The following is a 12801-nucleotide window of genomic DNA, read 5'->3' on the forward strand; positions in this document are numbered from 1 at the left end:
CAGTGTACATATAGAGTGTAGTGTTTTCAGGAGGCAGATTTTGCTGCCGACCAATGAAAAAGTTAGAGAGGATCCCCCAGAATGCAAAGCTACTTTTCTGTGTAGAAAGCCAAATTACAGCAAAAAGAAAAGTAAACTCAATGGTCCGGTTTCTGCTTCACTGTTTCCAGGCCCCATTAGAAAAGTGAAGACAGTGTAATGAGAGCATGACAAACAGAGACTGAAGTCTTAGCTGACCAAATAAACGAACCATAAAGTGGTGAAATAGAAAGTGTAGAAGTGGCTAATTCTTTCTAAAGAGCCATTCCTCCCCAGCATCTTAGTGTTCCAGTCAGTGTCTCTTTACCGGATGTTCTCTCTCTTTCACAGAGGATTATTTTTTTTGCATGTGTAGCCAGATACAGAGCATCTTCACTTAACAAGTCACATATATACTATGTAAAAGGGAATGAACAGAATCCACCTGTAGATTACATGCCTGCATTTGTGTGTCTGCTCAGTGAACAGAATCAGCTGGGCCTCGGTGATAAATCCCTCCGGTATAAATCTGAGTGTAGGCAGACAGGAATGAGGAGAGGTGGTTTGGTCTGAGAGGAACAGAACGGACATTCTCCTCCTCAGAAAGACCAAACGTGGAATCCTTGAGGTTTTTTTTGCTCCATCCAGGTGGACAGAGTTCACTGAACAACAGTCAGTCCTTACTGGGAGAGACTGATCCATCAGTGTGGCATGTATCCTGACAGACTAATCCTCTATGTTTAGTGACAGCAGCATGTCAGACAAACTTAACAGTGTTAGTTTAGCTCAGTGGGTCTCAAACTTTCTCTGGCACGCCCCCCTTCAGAAGCCAAAAAACAGGTCAACCTTACCCCACAACAGAGGAAGCAGCTGAGAAAAAGGACCCAAGTTTTAGTGAAATACATGTCAGTACGACTGCATCAGGTTTCATATTCCTTCAACTTAGTTTCACTCCATATTTTCCTCATGATGGGGGGGTGGAATCTGACAAAAGAGATTCCAACGATCAAGATTCACATATTGATCAGGACACAGGATCCTGCAGGATGTTAGTCTACACCACACCGATGCTTCAGGAGAGCACCTACACGATGCCTTAAGGAAAACGTTAAAGTGAAAATCTAGTATTCAAGCTCTCAGCTGAACTAACTGTCCGTACTGCACTTTGTTTGATGTAACTAAAGCATACTGTGTTGTGTTTCTTTGTCTTGAGTTGACAAACTGTTAGTGTGGTAATTTGTCCCTGCCCATCCATCTGTGTTTAGAGCACAATATACTGTATGTAGGTATATTCTATGTAAGTACGTGCTAGAAATAACTTTCCATTCTGGTGGGGAGTCTTTAGGTTGTTTGAAAGAACTAACGAAAGCCTATCGTGTAATGTCCTTCAGGTTTTGTTTACAGTGTGCAGGTCAGCAGCAGATAGTGCTTCATTTTGCAGACCGCTGACAGCTCCACGCTGTCTATTCTGGGTTTAAGTCAGAGCCCATTTTTATAGTCAGGATACCATAGCATAGGTGGTTTTCAGTGGAAAACGTAGAAAACACTGCCCCTCAAGACGTGTATGTGTTGCTCAGTATTGCATGGCAGAGTTGGAACATGCAGTAAAATGTTCACAAGCTACTGAAACTACATGGCTGCTAAATAGACAGGATGCTCAACAGGGAGGCGCGAACCAGTGAGAAACACTGAACTCCGTGCAGACATCCTCTGATTTGCTGTGACGTTTACATGCCAACATTTCAGGTTTACCACTTCGAACACTGAGAAACAATAAGCTGAAAAGTCCGTATGAAAAAGCAAAAATGTCACAGCAAATGTAGCTATCAGAGCGCAACATGACGATATGATAAAAATTATTAGCATAGACATGAAGCAGCATCCTTTTGTACATGCACAGACATCACAGTCAAAATTATGATTACTGTACTATTTACTGCCTAATATCAGTCACCTTAATATATATCTGTGAGGACGTAGTTTGTGCTGCAGGCGCAAACATTTCACCCACAAATGATAAGTGCTATACAGGTGGAAGTTGTTACTCTTATTATGCGCAGTAATATGAGAAAGATTCGATTCATTTACCCTTAACTAACTATACTTTGTAAACTTTCTAAAACCAGTTTTGTATCTTTTCCTTACAGATATATCCGAGGTAGGTTTTTTTGTACTTCTAAACGATGTTTAGAGTAGTGTCAGTATACAGAGTTGGTAGTGTAGATTACATCGTTACTGAATTTAGTGGATTAGATTTTGATATATTTTCCACAGAGGAAGCTCCCCTTTGAACTGCTCCAACAGTGTAGTGTATCATAGCTGAGCGTAATCTCATCTCATTTAGTCAAATACTTTATCTGCTGACTCGTTTGTGTCTGTGTTACTTATGTATATTTCTTCTCATGAGATTATTCAGATGTTTATTTATTTACAAGAAGATTATTTATCTATGGATAAGCTGTGCCACGGGTCCTTGAGATGAACAGTTGGGAGTTTAGTTCAAGGAGCGTGGTTTCAATGTGCAATACAGGAAAAAATTCATACACATCTTACTACGTTAGTGGTTTTTTGACAAGAGGTCAGATGACAAGTTTTTCTGCTGCAGTGTTTGTCGTTACCCTCCGCCAACGTACATTTCTTCACCCAGTCCTCCTGAAGAAGGAGTTTTGACTGTAAGTAGCATGTTTACATGAAGAAACAGTGTGGAACATTGTAAGTATGATTGTCAGTCTCGGATTGGTATGAGCTGAACAGGGACATGTAGATATTAATGATCAGTGGTGTGTGAGGTTGTAACTGAAGCCTCCTCATTAGACCACCAGGTAGGACCAAGATAACACAACACACACACACAGGTCTGCTGAACTCTTGTCTTGTGATCAGCACCACCGGGTGCAGAATGGATCAGCTCTTGATTGTGCGCCCAGCGCTCCCAGCTTTGTCCCAGCAGATGTGACCCAGATGTGGCTCAGCACCCAAGAACAGAACTGTCAACAATGTCTGGACAATGTTCCTTGTTTCCATGAACTTCTGTACTAACTGTCTGGCTTCGGCCTTTGCTGTTCTGTAGCTAGATGTGATGCCTCCCTGATCCAGACTCTCCTCCTCAGCCCTCCCTCCCCAGTGTGTGTCTGTGTTTGCTTCCTTCCGTGTTCCTCTGCAGATGCATGATGAATCCCTGTATGTGTGTTAGCAGCATGGTCTACTGTGATGGACGCCTATAGGCATATTTTATCAGGTCGATTCCCCGCAATCCCAAGACACTTTGTGAAATAAAACTTGCAAGTGGCACACACAGACACAACCACAACTCCATACGGACATACTGAACAGAAACACACACACACACACACACACACACACACACACAGACAGCATTTATGGATTCAGAGTCTCCTGCGTATTAGTTTTGTTACCTGCCGCAGCTGTGAAAAGAGAGCCGGCTCTGTTGTGTCAAGGCTATGTCTGCAACAAGCAGCACCCCAGGTCATCTTTTTTTTTGTTGGTGTACGATATTTCTGTGTCTGTGTTAGTGTCCCCCTCTTCCTCCTCCTCCTCCTCCTCCTCCTCTTCTCTGCTCCCATTCGCTCCTTCCCAGGTCTTGCTCTTCATTGTGTTTCTCTGTGAAGTTTTTTCCTGTGATGATGAAAATTTCTCTCTGCCTGAACCTTTGTAGGGAAATAATGACTGAGTTACTACAATATCATGTGATAGGCATATACATTTATTCAATACTGTAATAAATTATTAACTGCAGATGATATAAAAGTTTTTTTTTATGAAATGGAGAAAAAAATCTTAGAAAAAAAATGACAATTTGTTTTTGAGAACATGGCATGAGGTGTAATGTGTTACTGAAAGAAAATGAAGGTCTTTAATCAAGTGAAGTTGACCTTGTTTGAATATAGTTTATTTATTTTCAAGGCGTGACGTGTCTGAGTCATTATTTCTGCACTGAATGAGACAACAGCCCCTCCTCGTACACAGTGTCTGCACCACACAGGGCATTTGTGACATGTTGCAGGTTAACCATAATTCAAAAATTCTGTTTGAAATGACCATCGGCTGCCTGCAGTGTTAGTGTGCCCTGTGCAGGAAGACAAAACAAATAGAAAGTCACAAATAAAATAAATACAGCACTGGATTTGGTATGAGGAAAAGAAAATATCAGGACATCTTACTTTTGACTGGGCTCTTTGACTTTCATCAAGAGGTATTAAAAACAGTCACAGAGGCTTTGTAGAGCCCCCTGACCCAGTGTCCAGTGGGCCCAGTCAGTAATAGGTCCTTCCATCAAACACACACCACATACACACATCATGATCAGGATCTAGGTATAAACTACACCTGGATACCTTGTGTGCTCTTTGTCAAAGATGTGATGAGATTTTAATTCACCTGTTTTGCCTCGGCTGAGATCTTGATGAAGTTTATTCAAATAACAAAAATAACAGCAAACTTCTGCCAAATGCGTAAATGTAAATTTAAATGTGAAAAACAAACTTTGCTGTTGTCAGTGTCATCTTTATTATAAATCATAACACCCTGGAAGATAGATCAGCAAGGCCATAAAAACTATCTGTATCTGTAAAACATGATAACTCATCTTTTCTTGTTCACATAATGTAAATATGTAAGTTCTGTCAATTACGAGTTAATTCAATGCAGAATGTGAAGTTTTCATATTCAGTCTATAGAACTTTTTAAGATGAGTTTTTCTAATTTGACTTGAAAGGATGAGTTAAATGAATGAAAGAACTGTTACCAGTTCACTCAACTTATTAAATGAAGTTTTAAAAGAAACAAAACTAACTGACAGACTTCCCTGGATATGTTTTCTGAGAGTTCAAACTCTACAGAGACTCTCCTCTTTTGAAGAAAATTGGCATGCTGGAAAAATGATGGTGTCTTTAATACATGTTAAATTCAGTTATGTTTGTTTTATTCACAATAAGTTAAACTATGTATGATGAAGGTTAATAACGAATTCAGCCCCAACCCCAGTACACTCATAGCAGCCTCTTGCGTTGTCTTTGTACTGATTCTGGTATGAAATGATTTCAGCAGCTGCAGTTGTGGCCTCTTTAGGTCAACCTGACTATCAACTGAGAAAATGTAATAGGAAGGAAAATATGTCTCTATTGACTGTCTGTGTAACTGACCAGTCAATTCCACTTAATACCTGAAGTTTATTGAACTTCTTTCCTTTGAAACACAACATTGAACAAGCTGTTTAACCTGAGTTCAGTTAACTCACATTTTTAAGGCAGGTGGAAAATTGTCTGTAAACCAAAACCCTCAAGCACCAGAGTAAAACTTTTTATCACTATTATCAATAAAATTTGTGTCGATGGCTTTTTGGAATGTATTACATGGTGCAGGGATTCATATTGTTTGAAAACAAATGCTAGATTAATACAGATCAGTATGAACATGCTCATTATTCTCTTAGAATGTGGTATGTGGTGCTGGTGTTTCTAATTGGGAAAATACTGTTGATTGATCTCAAACTGTGTCCTTTGCTTTTTGCTTTGTTTGTGTGTGTGTGTGTGTGTGTGTGTGTTTTGTTTTTTGCCTTTAATCAGCCAATTTAAAAATGTTTTATATAGAAAACACATCAGTTATATCGAACACAGGGCATAAGTTGCAGGGATACTTAACAATATACGATTATCATATAATATATATATATATATATATATATATATATATATATATATATATATATAAATAATATAAAGTAGAAATAAATGAAAATACATAATCATTTACTGAGTTTAGCCGGTGGAAAACAAGCAACAATAAAAACAGTGAAGGCCGGCTGGTCGCTCACCGGAAGTGTCCTAGTGCGCAGATGCGGACGTCACATGAGAGGGCAAGAGGTTGCTCCGCGCTGGTTGTGGCTAACCCGGTCACCTGTGGGACAGAGCCGCGGAGGAGACGTTGGAGCTCGTAAGAGTGGCTGGTCAGCGATTCCACACCACAAAATAACATTTTATAGGTGAAGTACCACCCGGACCTGTGTTTGAGTTGGGCGAAGTTGATTTGCGCTGGGAGCGGAGTCCGAAATCATCGGAGCAGCGGAAGAAAGGTAACGTTAGCTAACGCGTGCCGCCGCCATTGTTTATGAGCAGGCGGGGAGCGAGGCCTCCGGCTGCCTCATGGATTAACCACTTACACACTCACACCTCAAATGCGCTTCGTGTGTTTGATTTAAAATGTTTTTATTAAAACATCTGCCTGTATTGAATTATGCCACCTAGAAGTGGCTCCATGATCCTGTGCGATAAGCTTCGTATCATTAAAAGCAGCGGGCCTGTGTACAATAATGTCCTCGCTCGGTATTACACACGGTGTGCATCCACTCGAGATACACCACGGCAACTCGGGAAATCTGACTCAGTCGTGTCTGTGAACGAAGGCGGCGCGGCTGAAATGGTCAGCAGGAACAGGCCGGTGTGGACAGACCGGGGGAGGCCGTGCTTGGCGCGCTAACAAGCCGTGGGAACCATGTGCATCTCTCACCGGCTTAGCCTCCACATAAGATGAGTTCAACCCCTCCTCCCACCGAGGTCCTCCAGGGATCTCTGCAGCTCCACACCATGTTTTATTGAAGGCAATGAGCTCTGACCAAACCGGGGGGGCTCAGAAAGGATTTTTTCTCACAGGGATCAATAAACTTCTTAATCAGCAGCTATGGTAGTATGTGAGTGGAGGATGGATGCATTAAACACACAAATATTCAGTTTGCAATATGTGGACAAGGAATGAAAATATTTTACTCCTTTTTAAGAGGTTGAAATCTGCCGATATGAGGTGTGGATTTATTGACATATATCACATTTTGCATATTTCACTGTTTGCAGTTCTCATGACTCATTAATCTGCAGATTGTTTTTTCGAGTAGTTATTTAATCAATAAAATGTGTAGAAAATGCCTTATAGTTTTCCATAGTTTAAAAGTACTGTTTTATCTGTCGGAACACTGCAGATTTTAAAATATTAAAGATTTTCTGTTTTGCTTGAAAGATGACTGGAACCACTAAATGTGAACGTTGTTTCAGAGTAATTTTCTGTAGATCAGTTTACTGAATAGTGGACTAATTGTTTCAGATGTATTTTATGTGCATTTCCCCTTTCTCCCAACAGGCAAGGAGAGATGTCATACTACTCCTCCTCCCGTAGTTCCTCTCGGGCCACAGACTGTAAAGTGTACGTGGGTGACCTGGGGAATGGTGCTGCCAAGGGGGAGCTCGAGCGAGCATTCAGTTATTATGGCCCACTGAGAAGCGTCTGGGTGGCCAGGAACCCACCTGGGTTTGCCTTTGTGGAGTTTGAGGACCCCAGAGATGCAGAAGATGCTGTGAAAGGCATGGATGGAAAGTGAGTTGTAACGTTCTCCTGTAGTATTTCAGTAGACTTGTAACAAACTTAACAAAAACAGTCAAATTTTAGGGAAGTTAAGACAAAAGTGTAATATTGTTCTTTGCAGCCTCCATGAGCACTGTTCCACTTGTTGGCCTCTCTTACTGATCTTATTTCCCTTCAGGGTCCTTTGTGGTTCCCGTGTTCGTGTGGAGATGTCAACGGGTCTCTCCAGGAAGGGTCGTGGGCGCCCCAGCCGACGCCAGTTTGATCCCAATGACCGGTGTTACCAGTGTGGGGACCGGGGCCACTATGCATACGACTGCTACCGCTTCAGCAAGAGGGGCCGTCGCAGCAGGTGCAGCGATTCAGTCTAGTTTGCCCACGGGTTCAGTGCAGATGAGGGGCTTACGCTCATGAAGCTCAGCATTTTTTGCGCTGATACAAATAGTATTTGCCATCTTGTACCAGGACAGACGGGAGTAAACTTGTTTGTCTTTCCATTTCCAGGTCTCGCTCTCGTTCTCGCTCTCGCTCCAGGTCCAGGTCCCGTGGACGCCGTTATCGCTCTCGCTCCCGCAGCCGTAGCCATAGCCGGTAAGTCAGGATCAAGACACCCACACCATATGAAATATTAACAGGAAATGGTAGTTCTTGTGGGTTGTAATAATGTATGTGCCATTTTTAAGCATGACCAGTCAAATCACTGAATACCTGTTTTACACCAAAATTAGCACATATAGGTTGTTTTGTTTTTTTTTAATATGGGGCAACATCATCACGTGCACACACACACACACAGATTCCAAGAGTGAGCTTCTAGCTTCTGTGCAGAACCTCCGTGTGAGACGCTTCAGTTAGTTAGTGAGTGTATGTTTAAAATATATTTTGGGGCTTCACTCACTCTTTCATCTGCAGTGTAGCTGCATTTTTATCCCTTTTGTGACTTTTTTCCCCCTCAGGAGCCGCCGCCGATCTCCATCCTATTCCAGACGCAGGAGCAGGTAAGAACACAACTTGGGGAGGAGGGCTGAAGGGTGGGGCAGATGATTATTCCCTCCCTCGGGAATCTGTTCCATACATGTGCAGAATGTCTTCAGCCTCACTCCGGTCGTTAATGCATCTAGTGTTGCCATCACTTCCATCAGTGTTGCAATTAAACTCTCTATTTCCTCTAACATTAGGTCTGGCTCCCCAGCCCGTTCTAAGTCTAGGACTCCAGTGAGAAGGTAGGTTGTGTAAGCTGCATGTATTCAAATCATAATTACACAGCTTGTGTCTGAAACACACTGTTGTCACTGCAAACCCTGTCCTGATGACATCAATGTAGAGTGAGACATACAAAGCATAGTTTGTTAACGAAGAGCAATAAATAAATTATCTCTGCCTCTATCATGTACCTGTTTTCTGTAAATCACATTTTTCAGTAGAGATTTGTGCCTAATGCTTTGATTATGCGTTTCTGGGCTGCAATGTCACTTATCAAATCACAAAGTTAAGTAAAAATAGAAGAAATCAGTGGCAAGGAAATGAGTTTCATCAGTGACCTCGTGACATCATTACATTCCTGTAACAAACATCAAAGAATTAGATTTGATCTACATGAATAAACCTGACAGTGACAAGATGGGCAACGCTAAGTGCTTTATATGGGAATTTAGTTTCCTGTGCTGCTACAGGATCACTCTACGCTACAGCCAGGTCGGCACTCCAGTGAGATTTAGGTGTATGTATGTCTGCTTCTGTCTGCCTCTGAGTGTTTGAAGCCTATAGTTATTCGTGCCACCCTTCTCTTTCCAGATGATGTCTACATAATCCCAGCTTTATCATTCAATTGTGTCGCTTGTAAACCTTTTTTCCTCCAGTCGCTCCAGATCTCGGTCTCGATCGGGCTCTGCGCCCAGAGGACGCTCTGCTTCCCGATCCCGCTCACGATCTCAGTCAGCCAACCACAAAAGGAACAGGTAAACCCTCAGTCTAGATGTATCTCAGTCACTGAAGCAGGGTGTAGGTTGTGTAATACATTTCTAGTGCTTTGTTTAACTAAGACGTTTAGACGTGAAACACCTGGGTAGGAAGAAACTTAAGCAAGGTCTAGATGATCCATTATAGATTTTAGATATCAAAGTTCAGATCATAACTCTCCTGTGTAGGGTCAGTTATGTTTTTCACACTAGCCAGAGCTAGGTGCTCCATCCTAGGCAGGGACTGACTGTTAAATAGACCCTCATTCCACCCGGGAGCGACATGCTGTCAACAAACGACCGCCACATGACGATGAGATGGACGACCGCCGAGACCCCTCTACCTCCCTGGCACAGAGAGACCTGCATCACGTGCCACGTCTTCGCCTCAGCTGTTGGCCAGTAGTGGAGAGGGAGGGATAGAGGACAGGGACCTGGGCCCTGTGTCGGATGTAGGGAAGTAAAAGTAGATGAAAGATTAGACTTCTCTCTTGTGCTCTCTTCTCCAGTGCACTGTTTTAGCCTCTTGAAAAAAGAGCACATGAAAGACCGTCTCTGCTCAGCCTGTAAACTGTTCAGATCTTAGCAGCTAAAACCAGTGAGATGCACCATATTCTCTGTACTCTTGCTTTTCCCTGATCTCACCTATGTTAGTCTATGAATTTAGGCTGACAGAGCAAGAGAGATTTTTCTTTTTTAATTGATTGACAAGTGTTAGGTAAACATGGTCAGAGGTAGTCTTATAAATGTTTTACTTTTTTCTTAAATTTTAATTCCCTATCCTGAATTTGGCTAGATCAAGAGCAGTCTCCAGAAAAATATTAGCTCAGATCAGATAAAACGACACCATTGGTGTGACTTAGGGTAAGCATCTTTGCAGCACAGTTTTGTTTATTTTTCATATTTTCTTTAAAGCGTGTGGTGGGAGCTGAGCACTGCACTGACACCGCAGCTGATCCCAGGCCCAGGGTCTGCCAGCTGGCGGTGTGTACGTCCTGCGGGAGGGTGACTAAGAGCTGACCTGAGATCAGCCTTCGCCTGCATCTGGTGTTAGACAGCGAGAAAGAGGTCGACCTACCGACCAAACCCTCCCCACAGTGAATGGGCAACCGTCTGTTCAACCGACGCACACGCTCAGACGAGATCAGCCCGCGCACACATACAGTTGTTCTACTAGACTCACCCAGCCAGCCAGCCAGCCTTCAGATGTGCCAGAGGGCTGACCCACACAGATCAGAGTTCGACCACTACCTTTTTTTAATCCATAATCTACCTACCAGACCCCCCTACCTACCTACCAGAGTTCTTCGGCCTCTGTCTTAGCTTCTGAAAGTGAGAGAAAGAGAGCTGACGAGAGATCAGTCTTCAAGAGCCTCCCAGCGCAGTGTCTCTCCGAGTTGTAGTCATCCGTCCTTCAGTCCTTTCATCCTTCGCTTCTCTGTACTTGTTGTTTCTGCCACTGTCTCCAAAGGTAACCAAAAATCAACCCCCCTGACAAGCTCATTTTGATGATGAAAGAAAATGCACAGACTTGATGTAGTCTGGAAAACTGGTGATGACAGAGCTAAAGTTGAGCCTTTAACAAGCATGCACAGAGTACGAATGTGTGGCTGCATGTGAGAGTGTGTGGATGACTGAGTGCAAGAGAGGAAGGCAACATGAGTTTTAATGGGCTGATATCTCTGAGGAGGCTTTGTCATATGTTTTTCTTCTTGTGCCATACATGTCGCAACATCATTACCATTTTAAGATCCTTCTCTATTATAGTTTCTACTCTACTAAAACTAAATCTGTAGTTCCTTTTCTGGTCATGGTATAGAACAGTCTCCATCTGTTTGTGCTGCCCCCCTTTCTGTGTTTGTAGTTGTTGAAGGATTAAGTCCTGAGTCTCTTAGAGCAGAAACTATGCTAACAACCTATTGTAGTGGTAAGGGAGGACACAGTGTCAAGTACTAGTGTCATTTATCTGGGTAGGTGTTTGTCCTGAGGGCTCAATTATGTAATTAGCTGTTGTCCCTGGACACTTAAAAAACAATCTGTGGCCTTTGAGTTGAATCTTGGTTTGACAGGTCAAAGAAGTACTCACAGTTAATTATCAGCAGCCATCCACTCTCAGAAAAGTTGTACACTGTATTAAGATTCTGCTCATTCTTCCAGCCTCCCCTGTGGCAAGCTAACTCCACTCTGTTTCTGTTTCAGTCGTTCCCGTTCAGCAAGTCCAAACCGCAGCCCTACGCCAGCAGATGACTGAGTGAAGAAGACTTAGTCGCCCCTCCCCCTCCCCCCCAACCCCACCCTACCACTGTCTTTAACAGACAGACAGACAGACCCTCAACCCCTGCACCATGTCTGCTTTTTGCAGCCCTACATCAGCTGTTTTTGTACTTGTCTGTCTAGTCTCAGTCGCTGAAGTTTAATTTTCTCCAAAGGACTGTAGTCTTTTTGCAGCCTCACATTGTTTAAGCAGTATGGCAGACAGAAATCAGTTCCCATTGGACAGTGATTATTTTAAATGTTCTTGCTGCTGCTGCCATTGGTCATCTTTCTTCTCAGAAGCTGAGTAGCAAGTGTAAGGAAGCAACAGTAATGTTAAGGTAATATTGAATGTTGCAGTTGACTTTTAGCAGTGGCTTGGGCAGCTCATGTAGTAAACTGCAGTTGAAGATAGCCCAGTTGATGCAGTTCTTGAGGATGAGGACATTGGATCGAAAAACTGTTTTTATTTCTTGTGCATAAATTTGTGAAGATATTTCTCCCCACAACAAAGATATAATTTTTTGTATTTGCACTCCAGTATGACTTTTGAGTTCAAATGCTGTTTAATATCTCCAGTCATAAGAGATATTTACCGGCCTGCATGCCTTTATGTATGATGTCACATTCCTACTGTTTGTTGTTTCTGTGCTGCACTGCCGTTTTTACAAACCTGGTCAGCTTCACTGTGTGCTGAATAGATTTCCCCCCCATGTATTGATTTCTGATTTGTTCCTGTGACTCGATTTTAAAATAAATACCGTGCTCAAGTTTGATTTCTGTAAGGGCTGCTTTAACGTTTTGGTTCTGTTTCTGGCTTATATGGTAAGACAGTGGCAGTTTTATTTTTGAATAAACATCTTCAACATAAATCGCTGTCTTTTTTGAATATCTCACTCACTCAGGTTTTGTGGAACTGTAATACTGAATATGTTGGCTGCAGGTTTTTAGTGGTGTCATTGGAGTTGCACGTCAGTACTCCTGCTGTACTTGTGTGCTGCTCTTGGAAAGAAGACAGGTTTTAGACTACACGACAGCGTGTGACAGACCATTTGTAATTGTCTTTTACAAATACACTCACGGTTTCCAAGCTAAACGAACAAATCGAACATGCACCTCAGGTTATTAAATAGACGCTTTGTATACGTCGAATAATTACTATAGTATCGAGTCAAAGCCTGTTGATTGGCCGTCACTCAAG

General features: G+C 42.5%; 1 protein-coding gene across 2 annotated transcripts; it reads left to right on the top strand.

Annotated features, from left to right (window-relative positions):
- Window positions 1-5888: 5888 nt before the first annotated feature.
- srsf7a (serine and arginine rich splicing factor 7a) lies at window positions 5889-12472 on the top strand. Of its 2 annotated transcripts, XR_011693392.1 has the most exons (9): window positions 5906-6109; window positions 7168-7401; window positions 7568-7741; window positions 7894-7980; window positions 8346-8387; window positions 8568-8612; window positions 9249-9347; window positions 10263-10818; window positions 11547-12472. XR_011693392.1 is itself a non-coding variant. In XM_071495710.1 (8 exons), the coding sequence occupies exons 2-8, from the start codon at window positions 7178-7180 to the stop codon at window positions 11596-11598; spliced, it is 723 nt and encodes a 240-aa protein (XP_071351811.1). In that variant the 5' UTR covers window positions 5889-6109; window positions 7168-7177; the 3' UTR covers window positions 11599-12472. The 2 variants fall into 2 exon arrangements, 1 of the variants encoding a protein (XP_071351811.1); XM_071495710.1 differs by lacking the exon at window positions 10263-10818 and having other exon boundaries at window positions 5889-6109.
- Window positions 12473-12801: the final 329 nt, after the last annotated feature.

This window comes from Trachinotus anak, unplaced genomic scaffold (assembly GCF_046630095.1).
Source record: "Trachinotus anak isolate AG129_WGS33_773 ecotype Australia unplaced genomic scaffold, CSIRO_AGI_Tana_v1 ptg000014l, whole genome shotgun sequence".
Lineage (NCBI taxonomy): Eukaryota > Metazoa > Chordata > Actinopteri > Carangiformes > Carangidae > Trachinotus > Trachinotus anak.

What these genes read in the sequence shown, in the direction of transcription:
- srsf7a (XM_071495710.1), top strand. Translation starts at nt 7,178, where the DNA reads ATGTCATACTACTCCTCCTCCCGTAGTTCCTCTCGGGCCACAGACTGT. An exon ending in AAGAGGGGCCGTCGCAGCAG is followed by an intron (nt 7,742 to 7,893) that starts GTGCAGCGATTC and finishes TTCCATTTCCAG; the next exon opens with GTCTCGCTCTCGTTCTCGCT. An exon ending in TATTCCAGACGCAGGAGCAG is followed by an intron (nt 8,388 to 8,567) that starts GTAAGAACACAA and finishes CTCTAACATTAG; the next exon opens with GTCTGGCTCCCCAGCCCGTT.